A 27213-nucleotide genomic window follows, 5' to 3' on the forward strand; every position below is an offset into this window, starting at 1 on the left:
TATGGTAACTACGTCTACGAACATTGTACATATGTCTAAACTGAACACTGTGACCTCTTTTTTTACTTCTAATTTTTACTATGTTTTTATTTCATACTTATCTTGTCATGCACAGTCTCTGGAGCGCAACAGTAAGAAGCATTTTGTACAAAAGTATTCTGTACTTCTGTATGACAACTATTAAAGAAACTTGAAACTTGAAACTTGAAACTAGTCGCATGGCTAATAGGTGACTAGGTTTAGAGCCTTGGAAGTACTGCTGTTGTCTTGTGCTGCGTATTTGCAATTCCGATTTTTGTCTGTATATTGCTTTGATCTCTGTCTTTAGAATGTTAACTTGGTTTTCTAGTCTAGTAGAGTTGTTGTATTTTAAAGAATTAAAAAGCGTTGAGTAAAGCGTTTCCATTTCAGACAGTTTTGTGTTTTGATTTTTGCGCAATATGGAGGAAAATCTATCCGTGAAATCCTTGATCATAGTCTTTACCGACATCCATAATATTCTGGGATCTTGCACCGAGTTAGCATTATCCCGTAGGAATACTGTGAGAGCTTCTTTAATTTGTGTAATGAATTCCTTGTTGTTAAGCAGCATAGAATTAAAACGCCATCTTGGGGCCCGGGAAGATAGTGTACCAAATGTTGCTTTCAGGATTAAGTAGCAGTGATCTGATAGCGCATTGGGTGTCATTTCCACTTCATATTTATCAAATATTCTCGGGGATGCAAAGACGTAATCAATTCTGGATAGTGTGTTGTGTCTCGCCGAACGACAGGAGTACTTGCGGGTCATGGGGTTAAGTGAACGCCATAAATCAGTTACCCCTGTTGATTTCGACCAATCTTTTAATGCTTTAGATGAATTTTTTTGTTCGCTGGAAAAGGTAAGGTAAGTTTTGTCCATCCTTGGGTTCCAAATGGCATTAAAATCCGCACCTATTATATATGAGTACTCGGGATGGTTTAACATTTCTCCGGTTAGTGAAGTGAAGAAACCCACTTCGTACAAATTTGGGGCATATACCGCTGCCAATGCAATTTTCCTGTTATTGTGTATAATCCTAGCTATAGTTATGCGCCCCTCAGCATCCGACCATACCCCTTTCAATTCGATATTTAATTTGCGTCTGACGACTATGGCTACCCCTCTAGTTCTCGTAACAAAAGAAGAATGACTAATATTATGGTATATGTTATCCGCTAACGTATTTATGTCTTCCTCTAAAATGTGCGTTTCGCTTAATAGAGCCACGTCCACATGTTCTTTTTTCATCAGTGTGAGCACGCTTTTGCGTTTGTGTTGTTTGTTTATCCCACCGGTGTTCCATACCATTATATTCAAACTAGCCATAATCTATGCATGTTTTTGTGTAGTTTTTGGTAATGCTTCTGGAGTGTGAAGCTACAATAGATGTACATCCAATTAATGAGGTCCCGTTGAGAGCTGAGCTTAAAAACATATATATATACAAATAAAAATACCCTATTTTCCCCTCACCCAGAAAGTCGTACAGGCCTGTGTTCCAAGAACACATCCTCCGCGATTGACTTTCTCCCATGGTCCACCGGATTGCCCAAACTGAGCATTGTAATCTTAATCTTCCTATGCTAATTGCCATAGGATCTAACATTTCCATTCTATTGCAATAGAATGTCGCTTTTGGTCTTGCACCTTCCCTTACTGTAATGAAGTATTGTGATAAATGACAAAAAAATAAAATAAAAAATAAAAAAAGAGAATAAACTTTCATCGACATATTCATTTGAACCCTCTACTAACGTGTGGGAAAAAAGGAAAAAAGGAAAAGATTGTAGAGCAATATTGACACCTTAATGTGAAGAACGTTGGAAAAGAACAATGTAAGTTAAAATATATTTAAAAAATATAGAGTAATGAGAAGAGAAAATTAAATAAAATAAAAATCAAAGGAAAGATATAGATAAGGAATGAGAGATAGAATAATTATCAACGTGGAGAAGCCACTAGAACCGAATTAACAGATTAGATAAGATAGAAAAGCAGCGCCTTTTAGAGCTTCAATGTGCCTTCAATGGAGTGATTACTTAAATTGTTAGAATAACCTTGTAGTGTTCATACGTTTAGGTGTGGTTAATTTTTTAAGTATTATTAAGGACTGATTGAACTTCATTTAATTTATTATCTGCTATGTGTATACACACCGGATGTTTATTGTTAGAGTTGTAGGCTTCGTTGTCATGGTGCCTTATATTCTAGAAGGTTGTAGAGTATACTAGTGCCTAGACTATTTTATGTTCCAGAATGATCTAAGAGACCCAGGGCATTTGAGCGATAAACCCAGAATATTCCAGATAGATCTTTTTGCAATGATATGTATTTGTCTCCTCAGAGACCAGAGACTGAAATTATAATGTATTATGAATCGTATTATACACAGTACACATTGTTATAGACGGCTTGCATATCGTCTGCTACCTTGATGAACACAATAAAGTCATTCTAACACTGGTATACATTGAGAAAGAGGCTTATCTGTTTCCGGCATTTTCGTCCTGCCTTGGGTTATTTGCTCCATTTCGATTCAGAAAATCCTCAGCTTCAATAGGTGTGTATACACCTGACCTGCGGCCGTCACTGCCCAAGAATGATAACAGCGCCGGGTATGATAGCCTTGGCTTGTAACCGGCTTTGAACAGCTTTTGCATCACCTCCTTGTATGGTAGACGTCGGATGATGGCATCTTTGCTCAAATCTTCGTAGATAAATATTGGTTTATCACCATAATTCAGATTCCCACGTTGGTTGCGAGCAAATTTGATGATGTCATCCCTTGTTGTAGTCTTCCGCAGAGTGACAATGATGACACTTGGCCCGTTGATTCTTTGCCCCCGAGAACCGATTCTGTAAACTTGGTCCACTTCTGGCACTGTGTTTGGATCGATGTTACCCAAAATCGTTGATAACACTGTTGGAAAGTTGGGATCTTCGCAGTTTACTGCTTCATCAAGCCCCACAATGCGGATGTTATTCCGCCTGTGGTAGCGTTGGGATTCTAGTAGCCTCTCCGTCGCTTCGTTTTTAAGCCCTTGTATTTCCCTCCGGTATTCTTCTTTCACACTTTCCATCTCTTTTCCCATCTCTGTCATGCCACCTTCGTTCGCCTTGACTGCCCGTGTAATTTCTGTCACCGTATTCTCCACTGTCGTGATTCGCATGGACTGTAAAGCGACCGCTCTCATAACCTCTTCGAATTTAGTATCGATGTGTTCAACGTGTGCTTTGAAAGCGACCATCTGTTCTTTTATCAGGATAGTCAGAGAGTTGAAGTCGGGTTGTGTAATTGAACTGCTTGTGTCAGTTGATGTTATTGGAGCAGTGAGGGATCCGATGGATGTTTTTGCTATTATCTTCTCAAAATCGCCTGCTTTATCCTTCACAGTACTTTTTTCTGATGTTCCTGTTATGTTGTCATCTATTGTCTCCCTCTCGGGGCCAGTTGTCCTTGGTGCCTGTGTATTCTCCTCTATATTCCCCGCGTCGGGGCTTGTCACCAACGGATCTGCCACAGCGTCGCCTGTCATTTTCCTTGAACGTGTTTCAATCGGCGCCGTTAGAATTGCTGTGTCTTGTTTCTTTCCACCCTTTTTCTTATCCTTATCCATGTTGTCTTTTGATATAGTTAGTAGAGGGTCTCATCAATACATACGATGTGGTCTAATCTCTTTTGGTATTGTCCAAATAAGGTTTTTAAACGAAATTAACGATAACGGGAGCGGAGCTGTAACCAATTGCGTGCGCTACATATTGCAGCTAAACCGGAAGCCTCGGAGATGTTAAGTCTTATAGACTTCAGTCTAGGGGAGATATTAGGCTTATTAGGCTTCAGGCAAGGCGACTCCGCTACTGGTAAATAGCATAACCATATATATATGTTTTTATTTTAATAGTATAACCAACCTGGGGCTGCACAATGGTGGTAACAGTATTAGAGATTCTAACACCAATTATGTTGACTCTAAAGTGTGTATCTATACTCTATTTTCCATACAACTATAATTTAACCAAGTACAGCAATTCAAAGTAAATTGTTATTTAGAATTACAGATGTTGACATCTCGAAGGTCAAGGGCAATACAAAAGTATGTATTAGAATGTGGTTACTTGTATACAGTTGTATAGGAGTCCATTGACATTTCAGGTGTGAAGCTCGTCTTGGTCTGGAATACAGAAAGGCACAGAATTCGTTTTGTTTTTCTAAAGACACCAATGACACCAATCAATCAATCAATCAATCAATCAATCGTGTCTTAAAGCTGACCAAAGTATAATTTCCATATATCAAAGACAAATGTATTTTGATAGCGTGGGTTTATTATCTTCATGACATGCAAGCATCACTGTAACATGTAACAGCAACGGTCTTATCTTTTGGTTTGATTCAGTTGTCTCCAGGTATGATCACCTATGAAGTTCCAAATGTTTTTCTAAAGAAAAGAGAAACGCCTAAGGAAATGTATATTATTGCACAGGAGATTATCGCTTGAGACACCTAAACCATGAAGTACCATACTATATTTTATGCTTGCAAATTTCTCAGTAATGCTAGCATTTTCTTCGCGGTAATTAATCCATGCTATCAACATTTATTTGACAATGATATATTCTACACGGGTCAGCTTTTGCTAGGAAGGTACCAAAAAAAAGACTCACTTCATTAACTGTGAACTTGTGTATTCTGCACAAGGTCAAATGGCCAAAGGCACCGCCCACGAAAAACACTGGGTAGAGGGGTTCTGCGAATGTGGTCTTGAATGTATAAAGGTGAGTCATGGCGTCAGCGGAGACCATGTAGAATGACAGAATGCCAGCAGGCCAGTCCAGATACACTCCAAGTCTATGGAGCCGACCACCGACCTCGCATTGCCCGATAGACACACAATCGCCTTCACAATTGTGCAGGAAAGAAAACTCATCATTAAGCTTCCCATATCCAGTTCGACAACACCAGGACTCGTTGTTGTAACCAATGAGAGGTTGTCCTTTCCTTGCGATATTCCTATATGCCACTCCTAGAAAAGTCTCTGAGGAAGAATCTCTTGGGTATTCTACCTCCCAGTAGCAGCGTCCCGTCAGACTCTCTCTACACAACACTTGAGTGAAAGGAGATCTCTCTGGGTGATCGGAATATGGCTGTTCCTTTGATACCCAATCGATTCGTTTGTTCCCCTCAGACAGCAAGTTGTTTTTATGTACTGTGTTGGGATCCATTGTGATTTGACAGTCATCTAAAAAGAAAAAAAGAAAAAAAGAAAAAGTGCTAATTAATCAGAAGTGTGTGCAAGGACACAGGGATGTTTTGATGCTGTTGAAGGGATATTCATCTACACTTCTACCACATATTATCGTTGTTGTACCAAAATGGAGTACTGTATTACGTATGGCTGCCCCCACGTTTTACGTCGTCAAAGATTTTCAATCTATGCCACAATGCAAAGTGTCTAACATCCTCTTTTGCCGTTAGTGAGCATTGGCGCTAACATTTGCTATCAAACATTAGATATGCTATGTCAGCTACCAAATGTTACAGCTAATTAGTGTAGCACAGTAACTCCAGCATTTGGTAGCTGACATTAGTTCAAATGTTGATAGCTTAGTACTAACACTAGCTAACAGCAAAAGAGGATTCGATTAGATTCAAATGTATTGTCATTATACAGCACAAGTACAGTACAACGAAAAGTAGTTTGGCATCCAACCAGAGTGCAAATGTAACAGTAAAGTGCAATAGTAATATACAATGCACAGGTGATTCAACTGGATATAAAATATATAAATTAGTACTACTGGGTGTAGTGCTAATCAGATGTATGTACAGAGTTGTAGTATTAATATGTACAGTGATACAGGAAGACACTACAGTAGTAGGTCATACTGGCCAGCAGCGTAACTAGTAGGAGTAGGTAAGGGATATGTACAGATATAGATATAGTATCTTATCTACAGATATGTAAAAGGATTATGTGCAGGTATGTACAGACAGGTGGATAGATATATACGGTAATTATAAATATATGGTATATACAGCATTATTGTACATGCCATCATACAGAGTTATATTGGTTATATGCAGGTGTATAAGTAGGTATATAGGAGGATTATATGCAGGTATATTCAGACAGATATGGATAAATATATATATATATGCAGTAAATAGATTAGATACTTAGATTTAGATGCTTTGTGGGGTAGATTAGGAGGACTTAGTGACATTGTTAATGGGGGCAGCCATACTTAATACATTGGTATACCAATTAAAAATGTTGACGGGTAAGAAAAAATCCAACTCATCAAATCCTTACACTTCTTCAGCAGCTGTGGGTTAGTCCAGTGCTCCTCATCATGGTCCACACTGTGGGAGAGAGTGAATCGCACAATGAACCAGGGACCTTCAGCTTGGCTATGAAAAGTGGTATTGTCTACATTAATAAATTGACCAAAGTAACAATTCCCTTTCAGTAACAGTACGTGCATTGTACTAACTTCAGTTTCTCCAGTCTGCAGTTTGGGTCCATCAGTCTGTCAGAGAGCAGCTTTATTCCCGAGTCTCCAGGGTGATTGAAGCTCAGGTCCAGCTCTCTCAGATGGGAGGGGTTGGAGCTCAGAGCTGTCGCCAGAGAAGCACATCCTTCCTCTGTGATCCTACAGCCTGACAGCCTGCAGAATGAAGGGATGTGATTCCGATGAAGGGAAACATTTATAAACAAATGCAAATTTGCGATAGCTGCGACCACGTACGCACATGCATCCACAGACACAGACACTTGACCACCGTGCCAAATTTCAGCCTCCTTAGGGGGAAAGACGTGTCCACTAGAGGGCGGGGACACTTTGGTGGACCGAGCGAGCAAGCTATAGAGCTGCTGGTCGCAGCTAATAAATATTGGACTGTGAATGGTTGTATGTTAGTACCTCAGTATCTCCAGTTTGCAGTCTGGACTCCCCAGTCCAGCAGAGAGAAGCTTCACTCCTGAATCCTGCAAGTCATTGTCACTCAGATCCAACTCTCTCAGGTGGGAGTTTGAACTGAGAACTGAGGCAAACAGCTCACAGTCTTCGTGTGTTAGCCGACAGCCAATCATCCTAAAAAGAGACAAAAATACATTGTTAAATGCAGAGTAATATTTGGAGAAGACTGGAGAGGACCCCACCACCACTAACAAAGACACTTACGTAAATGTCTCCAGATTACAGGTTGGCCCTCTCAGTGCAGCAGGAAGAACAGTCAAAAGGCTGTTATCACAATTAGCGCCATCATCACCATCATCCTCATCATCATTGCTGTTGTCGTCCTCCTCCTCATCACCACCACCATCCTCGTCGATATCATCATCATCCTCCTCATCCTCGTCGATATCATCATCTTCTTCGTCATCACCATTCTCATCGCCATCATCGTCATAGTTTGCCTCGCATTGACCCAGATCGTAATCACATGTGAAGCAGTATCTCAAGTTCAGCTCTCTCAGAAGGGAGTGTGTTGATTGGATGACAGAGGCCAGTGACACACATTCCTCATGGCCTAGAGGACACCCAGACAATCTGTAGAAACAGGATGGTGCATCGTTGGTAAAGAACCGGGTGTAGTGTCAGACAGCATGAACAGCAATTATGATGTGTAGTTATACGAATAGAAGAGAAATGGTTTGTTTAGACTCTGATCTACATCTGACCTCAGTGTCTCCAGTTTACAGCCAGGACTTCTAAGAGTAGCAAGGACGGGTCCAAGATGGAAGCTATTACGTGCATACACCAGGTGCAGGTCCCTCAGAGAGGAGTCTGCTGACTGAACAATGGAGGTCAGAACATCCTTATCTTCACATGTGTAGGTCCACAGTCTGTATTGGCAAAAGAAAAACAAAAAAACATTATAATCCCCAAATCTGTGACTTTCTTTTACCACATCAATGTGGGGTATATTCTCCTTCACTCTTGAAGAGTTTGATCTGTAGGTGGATATGCCACTTTGGACTTTCTCAACCCATTGTAAATAAGTACATAGATAATATGTTCTGCTCCAGTGTTTACAAACATGACCAACAACTTAAAAGAACACAGCAACATTTTGGGAAATTCGCTTATCGTCTTCTCCAGAAGCTATCTGGCTGCACGTTAGCCTAGCTTAGCACAATGAATGGAAGCAGACATGGCCGCTTCAGTTAGCTTTCTACTGAACGCACAGAGAGGAAACTGGTATCCATCTTCTTGTCTCTCTCTAACATTTCCCAAAATGTTAGCGTGTTCCTTTAACAAACCAACTTTTACAGCCATATAATACATTTAATTAAAACTCATATTTACCCAATGACTAGCGTTAGACCTTGTATCAAGAGCTGTCAGTCAGCTAGATAATGGAAATATGTCTATGTTCCCATTTATAATTTTTTTGGCACTGGGGCTGCCCATTCGTTTACGTTCATACTCAACCGTGACCATGTCATTTAGCGGGAGTCTACGGGATTAATAATTAACTGATTTTTTTTTCAGGGGAAACATAAGTACTTCTATTCTATTCCATCTATGCCACCAAATTTAATCCTAGGTTTAGATAACATTTTTACATAGTAGTGAATTAGATTCTGGTTTGTTACGGTGCTGTAAGTGGTATTCTTTTTGTTAAAATAAGCGTTAATTACTCTACACAGTCCACAGTGGCGACCCATAACATTGAGGACTGTGTTGACTCAACAATTACATTATTTATGGTTGAGTGAGTCTACAATGGTCTTCATTTCAAACTATCACAAATGGATTCTGGTTTATTACGGTGCTGTAAGTGGTATTCTTTTTGTTAAAATAAGCGTTAAATAGCTCTACACTCTACTCAATGATCTGGTCAAAGTCCCAATGCCCCAAAGTAACTACAGCATGAGGATGGTAGGCAGTACTGAGGCTAGCATGCTAGTATAATCAAGGTGCATTTAGTTACTTATTTCACAGTTGCATCTTATCTTCAAAACGACATACACCTGTGCCATAAATGACAGGTGGCTGTCTACAAATCACTTATTGAGATGTTATGAACGTGTTTTTTATGCATTTAAAGTGTTATCTCCCATTGATACTTACTTGGCTTTTCTGCAGTTCTTTATAGCTGGCAAAAGTCTCTCATGCCCCTCAAGTGTTGGTATATTACTATTTACCAGGTTGATTTCACCCAACACCTCTTCTGACATCAGCAACATGGAGGACAGCACTGAACAGTATATGGGTGACAGCATCACTTTAGAGTTAATGAACATTTGTATTTCATTCTGAACTCTCTGTGCCTTCATCTCGTACTTGCAGAGGAACAGATTCATTTGCCTCTCGGGTGAGATGTTCCCTCCATGTGGCTTTGTGAGGTATCTCCTCATCTCCTCAGCCGTCTCAGAACGGTTCTCTGTCTGTGGCAGAAAGCCTTGTAGGAGAGTCTGGTTGGACTCCAGGGAGATGCCGAGAAAGAAGCTGATGAACAGGTCCAGCTGTCCGTCCTTACTCCGTAAGGATTTATCCACAACCCTCTTCATCAGTTCATGGCAGGGCAGATCTGCAGACACGTCCTCCACGATGGACTTCAGAGCAGCAATGTTCTTGGTCAGACAGCAGTGGAACATGTAAACAGCAGCAAGGAACTCTTGAAAGCTCAGATGCACAAAGCTGAACACTTTCCTCTCATAGAGGCCGCACTCTTCCTTCAGCATTTCTGAGCACAGTCCACAAAACACTGATGCTTTGTCAACATCAATTCCACATCTTCTCAGGTCCTCTTCGTAGAATATAATATGCCCCTTCTGCAGCTCTTCAAATGCGAACTGGGCCAGTTTAAGAAACATGGCAAAAGTCCTGGATTCCAAAATCAAATTGTGATCCATCTCTTCCGTCCTGTTCTCCTCGTATTTCTTTACTGCCCGTTGTGTTTGAATCAGAAAATACTGAATGTACAACTCAGTCACAGTTGTGATGTTTACTCTCTTCTGTTCATCCTCTTCTTTCTTAAACACCTCAGCAATGATCCAACAGAAGATTGGGATATAGCTCATGAAGGATAAGCTTCCTTTGGTGAGAGAGATGATTTTGTTGGCCTGGTTTTCATCGCTGAATCTCTTCCTGAAGTACTCTTGCTTCTGCCGGTCAGTGAAACCAGAGATTTCCATCGTCTGGTTAATGTATTGAGGAGGGATCCGATTGGCTGCTGCAGGTCGAGAGGTTATCCAGAGCAGAGCATTGGGAAACAGGTTCCCCTTGATGAGGTTTGTCAGCAGCACATCCATGGTCGATGTCTGGTCTGGATTGCCAACAGTCTTGTTAGCAAAATCCAATGAAAACCTACTTTCATCCAAACCATCAAGGATGAAGAGCACTTGCTTGTCAACAAGTGACTTTGCGTCTCCTAGCTCTCTCAGATCAGGGGCGAAGTGACAGAGAAGTTCAAACAGAGAGTGCTCGCCCTCTTTCAGCAAGTTCAGCTCCCGAAAAGGAAGCACAAAGATGAAATCAATATGCTGGTTGGACTTTCCCTCTGCCCATTGAAGGGAGAACCACTGGATGACAAACGTCTTCCCAATTCCAGCAATGCCCTTCATCATCACTCTTCTGACGGGTAATTCACTTCCAGGTTGGGGGTCGAACATGCCAATGCAGTCAATCTGTTCATCACCCATGTGCCACAGCCTTCTCCCGTTGACGGGTGTGTCTGATGACCTGAACTTGTTGAGGTTCTCGTGGAAGTCCTGACCGTTTTCGCCACTGTCCCGTTTGAGGTAAAGTCGTGTGTAGACCTTTTCCAGGGGGGACTGACCAGCCGCTGTGTCTTCATAGACACATGTGAACTTGTTCCTCAGACGGCCTTTGGCTTTGCCTTTAACTCTCTCCATGCCGTCTTGCACTAGAAGAAAACTATTTTCGGAAATCAAAATCACGTTCCACTTACTTGGACTTTAAATCACTCTCACATTCATTCATTGTCATCCATTTCTCTCATCCCCTCAATAGGAAGCATAGGGAGGATGTTAGGAAGGGTGATGGGAAGGATAGGAAGGGTGATAGGAAGCATGTTAGGAAGCATAGGAAGTGTGTTAGGAAGCATAGGAAGTGTAGTGGCCGCTCGTCACTCCGCGATTGTGTTGATTGATTGATTGATTGAAAACTTTATTAACAGATTGCAGAATGGGTACAGTACAGTACAGCTCAATACATACAATTGTTAAGGGGATGCAGACCAGAGAAAGACTTTCGTCTTGTTTACATCAGGGTCCCCCATTTTCAATTCATCGTAACATATATGACATACATGACATACAGATAGACAGTACTGCTACATCTATATATTTATGACATACCAGATTTGCAAATACAGTACGGTTTGTGATACAAAAAGAGTCCAGAAAAAAAAGTATATACATTTGACGTAGAAACTGTACATTGGGGTAGGTGGGGGGGGGGACTGTACATTGGAGGTGGTTGGGTGGGTGGGGGGGGGGGGGGGGTTGGGTAGGAGTGAGGGGGGGGAGGTTGGGTAGGAGAGGTGGGTGGGGGACACTGTACAACTGTACAAACAAAACTGTACATTGGAATATTGACAAGACCATACTTGGTAATTTATTGTACATTGGAGGGGGTTGTGTTAGGACATTTACAGGGGCCAGTTTCTAATTGCAGTCTCCCGAGTGTCTTTGAAAGTGGGTAGTGATTCACATTCCTTTACAGCTTTGGGTAGGGCGTTCCACATTGATGTGGCATAATTGCAAAACGTGTTTAGTCCCTTGTTTGAGCCGAATCTGGGTTTAACATGATTTGTGGAGCTCCCTCTGGTGTTGTGATCGTGGTATTCACTGACCTTTGGGAAGTATTTTGACATGTACATGGGTACCTTGGTCGCGTAGTGTATCTTGTAGACCAGGCCCATTGCAAGTTGCTGTACTCTGTCGTCTACTCTAAGCCATCCTAGGTTGTGGGCAGGGGTGAGGTGGGTTCTAGGAGTCAGGTCAAGCAGTAGTCTGACTAGCTTGTTTTGAGATGTTTGTAATTTGTTTTTTAGTGCCTTTGAGGTGCTTTGGTACCATGAGGTGCAAGCATAGTCGTAGTACCCTTGAATGAGTGCTCCTGCTAGAGTCTTCAGGGTATTCCTGTTTACCAGAGAGGAGATCCGGTACAAGAATCGAGTTCGTTGGTTGACTTTTTTTATTACATTGGATGCCATTTTGTCACAGGAAAGATTAGCCTCTAGGATGGAACCCAGGTAGGTAATTTCATCTTTCCTTGTGACAATATTGTCACCCACTGTAACCGAGAAGCCGTCGGTCTTGCGGAGTTTGTTATTTGAACCGAAGAGAATGGACTCTGTTTTGCCCATGTGTAATGATAGTTTGTTGTCGGCGAGCCATATGCAGATTTTGCCTAGTTCCGAGCTGAGGGCTTTTTCAACCTGTAACTTGTCAGAGACCAGCAGGGCTGAGTCGTCCGCAAACAGGAACAAGTTGCAGTCACAAGCTGACGACATGTCATTTGCATAAATTAGGAATAGTAGCGGTCCTAGTATGCTTCCTTGTGGGACCCAACATAGGCGTGAGGAGGAGTGGATAATTAGGATTTGGGGAGGAAGGGGAAGGGTATAATACATAAAGGTGCAGCAAGTTCTGATTTAACTCTACAAAATATACCCCCCTTCTTAACAGGTAAAGGGTATAGCTTAGAGGTTTTTGTAGGTCATATCCCCTTTCTTAACAGGTATTGGATATGGTCGATGCCCGGTTGGTGGCGGATTTGGTTTTGTTTCAATGGTTTTGATTCAATGTTTCAATGTTTTAAGGTGATAGAGATCCAGGAGTTTAGAGGCTGAAATAGAGGGTTCCTCGAGATGGTTACGAGAGGAGGAAGGGGGGGAAGTAGGGATACAGGATCAAGTTGAAGATAGTTTAGTCAAATTAGACTTTAAATAGCAGAAATGAGAAAAAGGGAGCATGTGGTTAGAGCATACTAGGAGGGAAGAGCGGTAGGAAAGGGAGAAAGGCAGGTAAGATGCATCCTGTCAAAAGGAAGCAGGAAGGGACCTGCAGGAAGTCAGAAAAGAGGAGGGTCAGAGGTCCGTGCCCAATAGGGGGGGACGTTAGCTTTATATGTGGGGTTTGGGGGTACTTGTGTTTTTTCTCTTTTTTTATTTATTATTACAGGACACTTCGGCTGGATCACCACATCACAAAAATAGAGGAGAGAGGGGGTAGGAGGGCAAGAAGAGAATGGGCAACATAGGACATAAGGATGAGTAGGAACGAAATAAAATATATGAGCTGGAACGTGAGGGGGATGAGCCACATTATTAAGCTAAAACAGATTCTAGGGAAGATAAAATGATCAGGAGCAAAAATAGTTTATTTACAGGAAACACACAGCACTGGGGAAGATCTCAAGAGGGTCGAGAATAGATGGAAGGGACAGGTATACTCGGCGCCATTCAACTCACAAGCTAGAGGAGTAATGATACTAATAGACAAGTCGATACCATTTACTTTAAGAAGTAAAATTGTAGACCCGGGAGGGAGATTTATAATATTAAGCGGTACTATAGTCTCCACGCAGGTGAAGCTAGTAAATATATATGGACCAAACAATGATGACCCAAGAACTGTTTATGAAAATGTCATATCTCACGGGCCAGTTCATCATGGGGGAGACTTTAACTGCGTGAGGAGGCCGGAAATAGATAAATCAGGGGGAGTGGATACCTCCCACGGAAGAACAAGGAAAGTGATAGATATGTTTATGAGAGACCTCGACTTGGTTGAGATATGGAGAAAACTAAACCCAGGCAAGAGGGAATATTCGTGCGCTTCAAAATGACTAAGTAGGCCATCGTTCTCTAGAATAGACAATTTTTTTGTTTCGACAAGCTTGATATCTAAATTTACAGGAAGTGAATATGACAGTAGATTACTGTCTGACCATTCTCCGATGACGTTAACTATGAACATGCCGGAAATAGCGAAGGCACCCCCTAGATTCAGACTCCAAACCAAGTGGCTCAACAACCCGAAATGTATGACTTTTATAGATGAAAAAATAGACATATACTTCCCCATAAATACAGACCAGACAAGTGCAACGATGAGATGGGAGGCATTTAAGGCGTATATAAGGGGAGAGATGATAAGCTATACTAAACATAAATCTAAGGAACACTATAAGCAAATGGAGGACATAGAAAGACGGGTAAAAGAAGTGGAAGAACAGCTATATAAGGGAGAAGACCCATAGGGCGGCTACGTGGTGTAGTGGGCAAGGCACTCGCCACGAAATGCTGGAGACGCTGGGCTCGTCAGTTCGAGCCCAGCGCTCCACATTTGCTTTCAGTTTAGCTGGTCGTCCGTACTAATACACATTGGCCGTATTAGGGGGTGGGAAACTGATGGGTGGGGATCGGGCGTTGTGGACAGCGACTCCTACAGGTCGGTTGGTGCGCCTGCGCAGTAGAATCAGGAAGTGTCGGGGGCAGCGTGAGCCTCCCACGCGTTACTCCTCGCCACTGAGAGGTGAAAAGAAAAGATGCGACTGCTGTTACCTCAAGTACCGGAGGGGACTTGTGCTATGTATGACTTAGTCCACATTGCAGCCGGCTTGTGGGAGGCAAGAAACAGCGTCCGTGACAGGGGAGGGTTGAATTGGATGATACGAAATTGGGATGGGAGAAAATATAGAAAATGGGGGAGAAGACCCAGCAAAACAGAGAGAACTACGGGTATTAAAGGCCCAGTACAAGCATCTATCCACTACAAAGATAACATCGGACTTACAGTGGCTAAAACAATCATACTACGACCAAGGAGAAAAAGCAGGCAAGATACTGGCATGGAGAATTAGAAAGGCACAAACGGAAAGGATGATAAATACGATCAAATTAGGGAATGGGGTGGAAACGAATGACCCAATAGAAATAAATAACGCCTTTAAAGAATATTATGAAAAATTATATAAATCAGAATACCCAAAGGACACAGAACAACTAAATGAATTCCTGGACAAGTTAGAATTCCCAAAAATAACGGAGGAGGAACAGAAACAGTTTGACAAAAAGCTAACAATAGAAGAATTAAACGATGTATGTAAGGCGCTAGCTAGACGCATAGAGAAGTCGATTCCACATCTGATAAAAAATGACCAGAACGGATTTGTATTGGGAAGACAGGGATTTCATAACATTAGGAGATTACTAAATGTTCTTCACACTAAGAAAAACTAAAAAGACCACGCAGTTCTGTCATTGGACGCCGAAAAGGCATTTGACAGGATTGAGTGGGGATATCTGTTTGAAACACTTGGTCGAAATAACTACAAACAACCAAATATCGACACCGTTTAAACTACAGAGATCTACCAGACAGGGATGTCCGATTTCTCCATTGCTGTTTTTATTCGCAATCGAACCATTAGCAATGACGATTAGGAGGCGGTTAGGTGGTCGAGCGGAGAATGCGTTCGTCACCAGCCCCGGAGCTGTGAGCTTGGTTCGCCTGTTCGAATCCAGCTCACAGCTCCGGGGTTGTCACCAGCTTGGCTGGCCGTCTGCACTGATACAATTGGCTGTATCAGAGGGTGGGAGAAGCTGGCGGGGTGGGTCCGGGTCGTTGTAAACAGCGACTCCTACAGTTCGGTCGGGGCGCCTGCTAAGCGCGGATTGGACGTGAGGGGGATAGTGTGGTCCTCCCACACGCTACGCCCTCTCAATGAGAATCCGCGCTGCCAGGTGAAAAGAAGCGGTGATTGGCTGGACGTGTGTCGGAGGAAGCACGTGGTAGCCTCCACTCTCCCAAATGATCTGACTGTGGGGGGTAAAGCGCAGCGACCAGGAAGGGACTGGGAATTGGCATACGACTAACATTGGGATGGGAGAAAATCGGAGGAAAATGGAGGAAAAAAAAAAAAAAAAAAAAAAAAAAAAAAAAAAGCAATGACGATTAGGCAGGACCCGGGAATCACAGGGATGAGAATAGGGGGAATGGAGCATCGCCTATCGCTTTTCGCGGACGATATAATACTATACTTAACAAAATTGGATACCTCAATTAGAAATGCGAACAAAATACTAGAGAAATTTGGAGTATTTTCAGGATATAAAACGAATCAAAATAAAAGCGCACTTATGTTACTTAATAAAAGAGAAAGGGAAAAAGCGCCGGTGCACACGCAGTTTGCGAGCTCCCCCAAGGGGTTTACGTACTTGGGGATAAAGATAACCCCGGAGGTTAAAGACTTAGTACAAAGCAATTACGATCCAATAATGACAGATGTAGAAAATAGCCTTGAAAGATGGAGCAAATTACCAATATCAATGATAGGCAGAGTGAATATTATTAAAATGACTATATTGCCTAAATTCCTTTACCTATTCCAGTCAATCCCAATGCCCTTACCGGAAACTTTCTTTCGGAGATTGAAAAAGATGTTTACACGTTTCATATGGAACAATAAAAAACCCAGGTTGAGACTGACACTCCTTTACTTCCCGTATGACAGAGGAGGGCTTAGACTTCCAGATATGAGGCTTTATTACTGGGCGGCACAGCTCAGGACAGCAATGTTCTACTTTCAACATGCAGATATACCGGCTTGGATGGAGATAGAAAAAGAAGAGACAAAGATGACACTAGACGCATATATATATTCACGACAGAGTAACTTGTTGATAAAAAATACAAAGAACCCGTTCCTCCATAATACAGTAAGGATCTGGCACAAGGCGCACTTACACTTAGGTAGAAGAGATAAGTTATCGGGGTATACACCAATCTGGGTGTAAATGAGGAATTTAAACCGGGAAGGAATGATGGGGGATTCAAAAATTGGGCAGAAAGAGGTTTGGGTAAGATTAAAAACGTATACTTAGAGGGAGAATTGATGACCTTCGAACAGATAGTAAGCACATTTGAAATCCCAAGATCACATAGATTTAAATACTTTCAAATCAGGAGCTACGTAGTCTCAAAGAACGGGGGCACAGAGGAACCACCCACATCCATAATAGAAAGACTTACGAGGAACAATATGGTGGGAAGAGGACAATTATCCAAGTTTTATGATGTGTTATCAGGATCGGAAGAGAGCTCTTTGAGCAGCTTGCGGGCATGGGAGAGGGACATGGGGGTAGAAATAGCAGAAGAGGACTGGGAACAAGCATGTGAGATGTCACAGACACTTTCAATCAATACCAGATGTAAACTCCTACAATATAAGTGGATACATAGAGCATATATGACACCAGAGAAATTACACAAGTTTTATCCCATGATCCCGGATGAATGTACTAGGTGTGGGGTAGAGGTGGGGACCCTGTACCAGTGTACCACTGTATGTGGGAATGTGAGAAGATACAGGAATATTGGAAGGAGATATTGGAACTCATATCGGAGATGACAGAGATAGAAATCCCGACCGATCCTAAGTTATGTATACTACACTTATACCCGGAGAAGTTCCCAGCTTATATTAGAAAGAGGAAATTGATTAATTTTTGTTTGTTACAGGCCAAGATAGTGATAGCTTTGAACTGGAAGGAGATACAGAGACCAGGAGCTAAACAGTGGTTAAAGGAAGTGTCAGAAAACTTAGCAATGGAGAAACTAACATACATACAGAAGGGAAAAACAGAGCAGTTTGAAAGGACATGGACATCGTTTATACACTTCCTGGAAAATGTAAGAATCTGAAAGGAGAGAGATAGGAAACATGAAAGGTAAGGGAGAGGAAAGGGAAAATGGGAGAAAGGTTTAGGGGAAGAAAAAAATACAAATAAAGAAGAAAAGTGGATGGAGGTAGAGAAGCCGAAGGACAGTTGTTTATTTTTATCTTCTTTTTTTTTTTTAATCATTTTATGTTATTTTATTAGTGTATCTTGTATTGTATTTTTATATTGGTTTATTTTTTATTTATTTTTTTGTGCTGATATTTCCGTGATTTCTTGTAGGTAATTTAAAGGAGAGCTATTTTGCTGTTTCTTTCACGGTGTGGGAACTTTTACACAGTTCGTGTGAGTCTATGGAACACCTCTGAAAGGTTTGAAAAAAAAAGAAAAAAGAGGAAAGTAGGAGGATCATTGTTCTATATTTCTAATCAGGTACTGAAAAGAAAAAATTTACAATAAAAACATTGTTTAGCAGCTTAAAAAATACACATTAGAGAAATACAGAAATGAGTAATGCGGATAAACAAAGTTATGTTATATTGTGTTATGCAGTGTTGTATTGTATTTATTGCTGTCAAGCGACTCAAGTTTTTTCTTTTTGTACTATAAGTAAAAGTATATTATATAATGTATTATACTAAATTATGTTATATCAAGTAACATTTAATGGAAGAAAAAAATGTAAATGTAAGGGGGTAGGGAACAATAAGCTTAGCTTCCCTCTACTCCTTTTTTGAACATGTCAACTAACTAACTAACATAAGGTTATGTATATAACCAAGTTCTATGAATACTGGTGACGCTCAGCGTCATCTGCACTAACCTCACTTCGTGCACAGCACTGAATAAAAATCCACAATGTACCTTTACATACCAGCATCCGTCTGGCCACACCCCTATCCGCTACCTTCATAAGCAGGTGTGTGGTCACCTACTCGCCTCCTTCCCAAACTTTCACCACAAGGCGAGGTCAAGGGCCGCAGTGGCATCTCGACGCTGAGCGTCACCAGTATTCATAGAACTTGGTTATATACATAACCTTACGTTCTATATCATACTGGCTCCGCTCAGCGTCATCTGCACTACAGGAGCTGAGCGGGAGCCTGAAGCTCGACAAATGTACCCCGCTGAGGCCCCCCACAACCATCAGACCGGAGAGGACCGAGCCCCCGACCCTCCCTAATGGTGGATACCCTCCCTATTGGAGGACGGGAGGGAGACGGATCCGACCATGCGAAGAGAAACTCGAGCAACTCAACGCACAGGGTGAGCAGACCGTGGCTTGACCCCACGACTACGCACACGCACAACCCGCATGCCACCAGGGAATGAACGGAAGGAACAACCCTTGTTACTGCCCCCAAAATCACGAGGTCAAGAGCAAACTCAACCCCGTGGCAAGGCCGTAGCAGCGGAGCGCGAAGGAAGACCCAGACCCACTGAAGGGACTGGATCCCCCGGAAAAAGGGGGCCCGGAGAGGTCAATGACGCCAAAGCATCAAGACCTCACCAGGCGGTCACTTAGTGACACCGCCCCCCACATCGCCAGCGTATTCGGACAGGGCCCCTCCAAGAGCGGGCCCTTTCCCCCACTAGTACGCCGCCTGGCACACTGACCCTGCAACACAGGCAGTCAGCATGGCCGTAACTTGAAGCACTCAAAAGGCTATACTACAGCGGAAGCAGGCAGCGCACCGGGGAGACGACCCCAGAGGGGTCGATCCCTTAAACCAGGCAGCAGGCGTTTGACCCGAGCCTGGAGCACTGCGGACGAGACAGGCGCCAAAGGGGTCAACTGAAAACAGCACCCCGGCGGAAGGGGCATATGCTGGCATTGTTGCGCACCATGACAAAGCCTCCACCAAAAAAACCCCGACCCAGAGGGGTCGAGGAAGAGAAGGCTGACACGATTGGCAGACGTCATGAACGTGCAGGGGCACACTCAACCGGGTAACCCGGGAGTTGACTCTGCTCCAACACACCAGGGAATCAACCACCCTCTTGGTACCACATGCGGTGGTTGTTCCTATAACCCCTCAAGAAAAACCTCCAAAACACACCTGCGGGTATACACTGGCTATACCGCAGTACAAGTGTTTCAGTTTTCAAAAAGGGTTATTCCAGGCCTACGGGTCGACGAAACATTACTTCGGACCAGGCCCGGCGGCTCAGGAAGCACACAGGGTCACCAGAGGAGGTCCAAGAGACCACCCCAACAGCCCCCTCTTCGCCATGCGTGAGAGAGGAGCGAAAAGAAAGGAGAACCAGCCCCTTCATGATAGTGCCAGGTACAACATGTACCCAACAAAGGGTCTCCATAACACCCAACCCTGTGACACCCAGGCCGACCCGGCATTTTCCCCCCCGAAAAAAGCACAAGTCCCTCAGGGTACCAGAACAGCAGATCAGCGTGCCCGGCGGACAATGGGTTAACTGACCTGGACCAGCGTGACCAGAACCAGTCCCGTGCCCTAACCACGCCGACATCCCCACTCCAAGAGAGGGGGTAGGTACGCGTGCCGATCTAAAACATGAAAAGAGGGCGCCACCCAGACGGTCCCATTCGTACCGCGCTCAGTGGCCCACCCCAAGGGCGTGAGACCCCTCTACCTATGTTCTGATCTATTCCGTTAACATCCCCCAGATATGAACGAGAATCCGTCGAGACCCAGTAACAGGTGCTCGGAAGAGAAAAACCTCCATCCCAGTTGCCCTATAAAAACACTGTTTTAATAACGAGCAACCAAGGCGTACTAGCCTCCTGCGTGATTCTTATCAGAAACACCCCGAGCCAGCACTATGTACGCGTTGAGACCCAAACACATCAATGGATAGTCTAACCAGACACCAGACATTGGTCCTTCAAGTCGCCTGGGAGAACGACAAGGTGCTTCATATTCTTCACTCTTTTTATTATTAAAAAGAAAGAAACACCGACTGACATGAATCCCACGTGACGCGGCTGAGGGTAAAAATGGTTTACATTCTTACATCCCGCCACCCTCACCACAGAGAGGAGATGGGAATCCTCAGAGAGACTTCCCACGTGAGCCACAGATTGAAAAGTCACGGTAACATTGAGCCATGTGACCAACAAACTCAAGTTACACGTATATCGAGCGTAGCAGAACAGTAAGTTCCTACGCTCTGCCCCGACAACTTGATAATGACAGACCCTACATACGGGTCTGAAAAAACTCACGGAAGCCGTCGTCCAATAGAAACGTGCCTAGTGACGTTTCCTATGACGGGGGGAAACCCATGACTCAACCACCCGTGATAGGTGCGGAGTCAGGGAAACCCTTCCCCCCCCCCCCCCCCGTGCCAAGCTGCCTAACAGCTTGGCCCTGACCGAATGAAAAGAGAGTCCAAGAAACCCCCCGACCAATCAGAAGAGGGAAGGAGGGGTTTATCCGATACCCCCTCGCAAGCCCAACCCTTGCATACGACAACAACAAATAGCCATATGATACCTTAAAGTGGAAATGAAGCAGTGCGATAAATACATATTCATAGCATCACATTAGTATTTAGATAAGCCACAGAAGAAGTCACGTTATAAAAATAAGCAGTTTCTAAGAAAAAACGATTTGTTGTGTACATTTCTGAAGCATTTAGCATTATGGGCGCGGCCATTTTGTTGCTGACGTCATACCGTTGGTTGGGTGTATACACTCTGGTTAGCTGCCTATAGTGAATGGGTCAGTCAGCAAATAAAATGTTGCCTACAAAACAACGGGACCGCGGTGGTTCTGTTTGTATTGCTCCTGGCTGTTCAAACTAATTTTACCATGTGAGAGAGAGGAAAGTTGGTTAATTTCCACAAACTACCAGTGAAAAAAACAGTGTTGTTGACATGTTGGCTCGGGCTGGCTGCACTCAGGCGGCGCGACCAGCCTGTTGGACAGGGAAGGAGGATCTGCAGAGAACACTTCATTGCCTCGGATTATGTTGTTGGGGTGGGATGTTTGTCCAGAAGACCACTAATCAGCTGAAGCCGGACGCGGTTCCCTCGGTCTTCGACAGACAGACCGGCGTTAGCTCTCGGGAGCGATCGCTAGCTAGTTGGCACCAGCCGGGGCCCGGCGTTAGCTCTCGCTAGCTAGTTAGCGTTAGCAACCGGAGCGTCGCGGAGCATTCAGCCTGCTGGCTACACAGCTTGTCGGTGTGCTGGAGCCTGGAGCCAGCTACCGTTAGCTTGCAGAGGCTCCAGCACACCGACAAGCTGTGTAGCCAGCAGGCTGAATGCTCCGCGACGCTGGTTGAAGTGGGTCTAGGCTGGTGCCAACTAGCTAGCGATTGCTCCCGAGAGCTAACGCCGGTCTGTCTGTCGAAGACCGAGGGAACCGCGTCCGGCTTCAGCTGATTAGTGGTCTTCTGGACAAACATCCCACCCCAACAACATAATCCGAGGCAATGAAGTGTTCTCTGCAGATCCTCCTTCCCTGTCCAACAGGCTGGTCGCGCCGCCTGAGTGCAGCCAGCCCGAGCCAACATGTCAACAACACTGTTTTTTTCACTGGTAGTTTGTGGAAATTAACCAACTTTCCTCTCTCTCACATGGTAAAATTAGTTTGAACAGCCAGGAGCAATACAAACAGAACCACCGCGGTCCCGTTGTTTTGTAGGCAACATTTTATTTGCTGACTGACCCATTCACTATAGGCAGCTAACCAGAGTGTATACACCCAACCCACGGCATGACGTCAGCCATGACGTCAGCAACAAAATGGCGGCGCCCATGTTGAAAACAGGGATATTATATTATATTTTTCAGACAAATAAGATAGATTTCACATTTGATTATAGAACCCTGTCTTACACAAGGTACACAACAAACAAACTAGGATCACATTGCTCACTGCTTCATCTCCACTTTAAGTAGCCAGTATGTTAATGAACAGCGCAAAGCTAATTCAATGCACGCTAGCCACAGACAAGTCTGTGAACAGGGTTTATAACAAGGCCAAGTTATGTATGTGTGAACCCGACACCCGTGTTTATGTTGCAAGACACAGAAAATCTGATAGAGAGAGAGAGCGGCCTGAACCGCGGTATCTTTTCACACACGAGCATTACTGCAGACCAACACAACAGTGTTGCGGCTCAATATCACTGTTTAAGCAACAGAGCACACAACTAACCTCTACCTTTATGTGAAGACCTAACCTTCAGGTCGAGGCAGAAAAAACCTTTTTCAACCGAGTGTAAGCTGCAGGCCTTGCTTAAGCTCTAACATGAATGTAGCGACCAACAAGACTTAAAGTCTAGCCCTCCTATCAAACCCACACTAGCGAAAGGTTCACACGTCGTATCCCCATCATATGTTTAGTGAATAAACACACAGTTTGTAACAACAATCAGGAGGGACTCTTTATTTCTCATAAACAAAATCATATTTGGGCCGGGAAGGGAACAGGGGGGGACCACAGAGGGAAAAGGTCATTTTTTCAGCGACGCCTGCCACGAGCCGCTCGGGACTTGCCACCCCGGGGAGCCCCGGAGGGACGGTAAAGGATAGGAGGCTGGTCACGACGATCCCTACCGTCACCTCCGGGCGTAGATGGGCCGGCTGCAGTGGCAGAGGCGCCCTCTCTCCTCCTGGCCTTCTTTGCCGAAGGTCCAGCAGTGGCGGTGGTAGCAGTGGCGGCTACGGCGGCGGAACCCCGACGACGAGCCTGCCGTCTGACTCCACCGGCGACATCGGGCGGGGGGAAATGAGGCTGGAGCACGGAACGCTCCTCCTGCATCTCCCTGCAGGTCGAGGTCATCAACTGCAGTGCCGACCCGAAAAGTCCAGCATCGGAGAGGGGTGCCGTCAGAAGTGGAGTCCTCTTCCTTTCCGGCACACGCGCCTGCTCCAGCCAAAGGTGGCGCTGGACTAGAGTGGCCAGGGCGCGTACTTTCCCAGGGGCGATGGCCTGCGGCTGGATCAGATGCAGGATGGCTCCTGCCGACTGGGCGAGCTGATCATGTTGCAAATCAGTCAGCTCCGTACCGCCCGTCAGTATCCCGGACATGAATCTCGCCAGCTGCGCAATGTTAGAAGTGGCAGCCAGAGATTGAGTCGCGGAGATAAATGACTGGTCACTCCAGAAAGCCAACCGCCTCGCCGATTTCCCTTGGGGAACCGGCTTCCGTAACGGCTCCCACACCACCTCAGGACAAAGGAGAGCTGCCATCGGCCTATCAAGCCGAGGCACCCCCTCCTTCATGCCGTCTACCAAACCCACCACCCTTGTGACTCGCACATAGGCGGGGGTGAGGCCCATGATGTGGGAGACCACCTGTCCCTGACGGACGTAGGCCTCCATCGAGGGGAAAAATGGACATCTCTCTCACAGGACGGCGTTGCCATAGATGACCTATGAGATCATCAGGGACAGGAACAGGCAGTGGCTGCGCGAGCGGCACGCCGTTTGCGACTGCCGCCGCCGCCATGAGCTCGGGGAACAAAGCACGCACTTCCCCCTGCATACTTTCCCCCATCGAGCTTGCGTCCCTCACATGCAGCAGACTACCGGTTAAGGAGCCACATTCTGATGTGGCTGATAGCAGGGCATCCCGCCGCCGAGTCGGAGGTTCTAACCCAACATCCGCGTACGAGGAACCCCAAGGAGACCTATCATCCCCCTCCAGTGTTACCTGGACGGGCGGCGGACATGTCTCCACCGGGGCGTCGAACAAGAACCCGTCCGCTTCAACCATGTAGTCCTCTGTTTCCATTGGCCATGGAGAATCAGACGCATCCTCATCCGGCTCCAGCAACTCACCAAAACCAGGCCGTTCGCGTCTACAAGCCACCATCTTACGACGGGAGCGAGCCGACGCAAAAAGTTTGCGTCTCAAATCCTCCGCCACCAGAGGAGCCGGCCGCCCAACAGCGGACGACTCTCCGGAGGCAAAGGAACCAGAGCCGGAACCAGGCCATCGCACAGGGGACGGCGCTGGTGCACCAGCTCCTTGGAGAGGCAAACTATCTATCGGACGCCTACCAGGCGCGGCTGCCGACCACGAAAGAGGCCTCAACCCCGCTCCAAGACGCACGACAGAGGAGGCAATGGAGAACCGCTGGTGAAGGGTAACGTTGCTAGCGCGACCCTCCGAGGTAAACATTATGACTTAGCTTTTTCTTTTAAAATGTATGAGAGAAAGAAAAAAGCAAGAAAAAATGTAAACACGTAACTCAACTTTCTTCAGCTAAAACAACCTCGTCAAGTGGGGTATACAACAGGCACTTCCTTGTGGTGAAAGTGAAGAAGGAGGCAAGTAGGTGACCACACACCTGCTTATGAAGGTAGCGGATAGGGGTGTGGCCAGACAGATGCTGGTATTTTTATTCAGTGCTGTGCACAAAGTGAGGTTAGTGCAGATGACGCTGAGCGGAGCCAGTATGATATAGAACTACATTGCTCTTGACTTTTTGTTTAATTTCTTTTTCATTATGATTGTTATGTATAACAGAGCTTGATATTGTGATTTGTTTGGAGGAATATGGAGAAAACTAAACTTTTTTTCATTCATTCATTCATAAATCTTCTTTCCTCTGGCTTTCTTTCGTGAGGGAGTTTGTCCAACTTTATACTCACACAGGTCCTTCTTTCGTGAGGGAGTTTTCCTACTTTATACTCACACAGGTCCTTCTTTCGTGAGGGAGTTTTCCTACTTTAGGATGTAAAGAAGAAAGGAAGGATAGGAAGGATGTTAGGTAGTATAGGAAGGATGTAAGGGAGCACATGAAGGGTGTTAGGAAGCATCTTAGGAAGCTTAGGAAGGGTGATAACATTTACATTTAGTCATTTAGCTGACTCTATAATTGCTCTCACCTCTCCTCTCTGTAGCCGTGGGGTCTTTCGGATTCAATCTGTATCAAGGAAAGAACCAGGAAAAACATTAGGGAAACTAGAAAGGTGTGCTCAGTAGAGCACAGTATGTAGTCAAACTGATAAATGTACAGTAAGAGGGGCAAGACAAACATAATACGTATATAAACACGTAAGATTGGAGAACGTAATGACCAGATGGTATGTGGGGCCACGACATATTGGGTGACACTAACCTCTCTTTTGTTGCTTGTTCAGTGTTTATCAAGTAGCTTAGGCAGATTAATGGTTGAGTATCAAATTAATTCAGTCTCTCCAAGACAATCATTTTCTTGTCATCATATTTACCACTACTTGGAACCATTTAAGGATCGGACGGCTCATATTCTAAATGAATGGCAGTGGACGGCCATTTTGGATAATCATGCAACATTTTTACTGGTACACACACATTACAAAAACCTTTGTGAAACATTCCTTTTCCGTGGGATTTTTATAAACTTTGGACCTCTACTACACAATACTTCAGGCTATGTAACCATTATGTTTTCCAGCTCCTACCTCTCAGCTGGAACTTAAAAACCGGCATCTGGCCACCAGTAAAAAGAAATTAGTACACAAAACTTTTACTTCATTTGTGTTCAAACCTCTGTTACTCTATTTAATTAGCACTCAGTGATTTTTCTCATGCATGTGCTATAGATATAAAGTATAATAAATCGCAAATGACTTTGGGTATGCAATTGTCAAAACCTAAACGAGGAAGGGAATTGGCATAACGACTAAATTGGGATGGGTAAAAAATACAGAAAGCCCAAAAATAAATAGAATAAAAAAAATATATGAAATATGATCATTTAAAGGGGAACTATCTTATAAATGGCCTTTTTCAGTGTTTAGCATTGTTTCCTAGCTATATGGACTTATATTAATAGGATCTATGTCTCTAATTCTCATATTGGCGCATTCTTCCAATTCTCCTCTCACAATATTCACCCTCACTGTAACTGAGGGGTACAATTCCCTGACTGTATTAATCAAGTATTAGTATCATTAAACTACTACCGTCCTGTACATTACTGGCCAATACCGTACAAAGGTATATCAGATTAGAACACTTCCACAATAACACGGTTTCCACACAAATACTCATTTAGAATATTTATTACATTAAGAATATGATATTACATTACTTTGTTCACTTTAGATGCGCTTATAAGGCAAAGAATGTGCAGGCAAATCAATAATGAATATTAAGTAATTAGATCTAGGGTACTCTGGGAAAGGGGTGTACTACCGGTTGTAAGCCAGCAGGGGGGGCAATGCTCTATGAAAGTCAATGGCTTCAAAGGGAGCTTCAATAGGCACCTGTGGAGACGGTATATTGCTCCCTGAGTCAGCGGGGAGAGGCAGTGGTAATCCCAGGGTGCGCTCCGCGCAGATGAAAGCCGTGGAGCCTCTGGTACGACAGAGACGGGCTCGAGTGATGGTCTCACGGGCAGGTGTAGATCCCACAGTAGCAGCGGGGTAGGCGGTTCTCTGCTCCAGCAGCTTGGTGAAGAATGAAGAATAATAATAGTACTCCTGCCCGAAAGTGGCACTGCAATCACCGGGGTAAATCCTCCGGTTGGTCCGTGGTTCACAGTTGAACTTGACGTTACTCTATCCTATCTGCACGCGGCTATAAGTGCTCTATGTAGACG

General features: G+C 44.3%; 1 protein-coding gene across 1 annotated transcript in view; it reads right to left on the reverse strand.

Annotated features, from left to right (window-relative positions):
- The window catches only part of LOC311246714 (NACHT, LRR and PYD domains-containing protein 3-like), a 59109-nt gene extending 32098 nt beyond the window's left edge, over positions 1 to 27011 (reverse strand). Inside the window, exons 1-10 of the mRNA XM_084336934.1 lie at positions 26879 to 27011; positions 25514 to 25551; positions 9104 to 10901; positions 7708 to 7872; positions 7208 to 7576; positions 6947 to 7117; positions 6518 to 6691; positions 6337 to 6386; positions 4688 to 5262; positions 4139 to 4194 (exon numbers count right to left, since the gene is read on the reverse strand). Coding sequence (XP_084193060.1) covers positions 4139 to 4194; positions 4688 to 5262; positions 6337 to 6386; positions 6518 to 6691; positions 6947 to 7117; positions 7208 to 7576; positions 7708 to 7872; positions 9104 to 10890 — 3347 coding nt within the window. The 5' untranslated portion in view covers positions 10891 to 10901; positions 25514 to 25551; positions 26879 to 27011. The remainder of the gene's footprint in view (positions 1 to 4138; positions 4195 to 4687; positions 5263 to 6336; positions 6387 to 6517; positions 6692 to 6946; positions 7118 to 7207; positions 7577 to 7707; positions 7873 to 9103; positions 10902 to 25513; positions 25552 to 26878) is intronic.
- Positions 27012 to 27213: the final 202 nt, after the last annotated feature.

The sequence above is a fragment of the Notolepis coatsorum genome (assembly GCF_963971535.1).
Source record: "Notolepis coatsorum genome assembly, chromosome: 19".
Classification (NCBI taxonomy): domain Eukaryota; kingdom Metazoa; phylum Chordata; class Actinopteri; order Aulopiformes; family Paralepididae; genus Notolepis; species Notolepis coatsorum.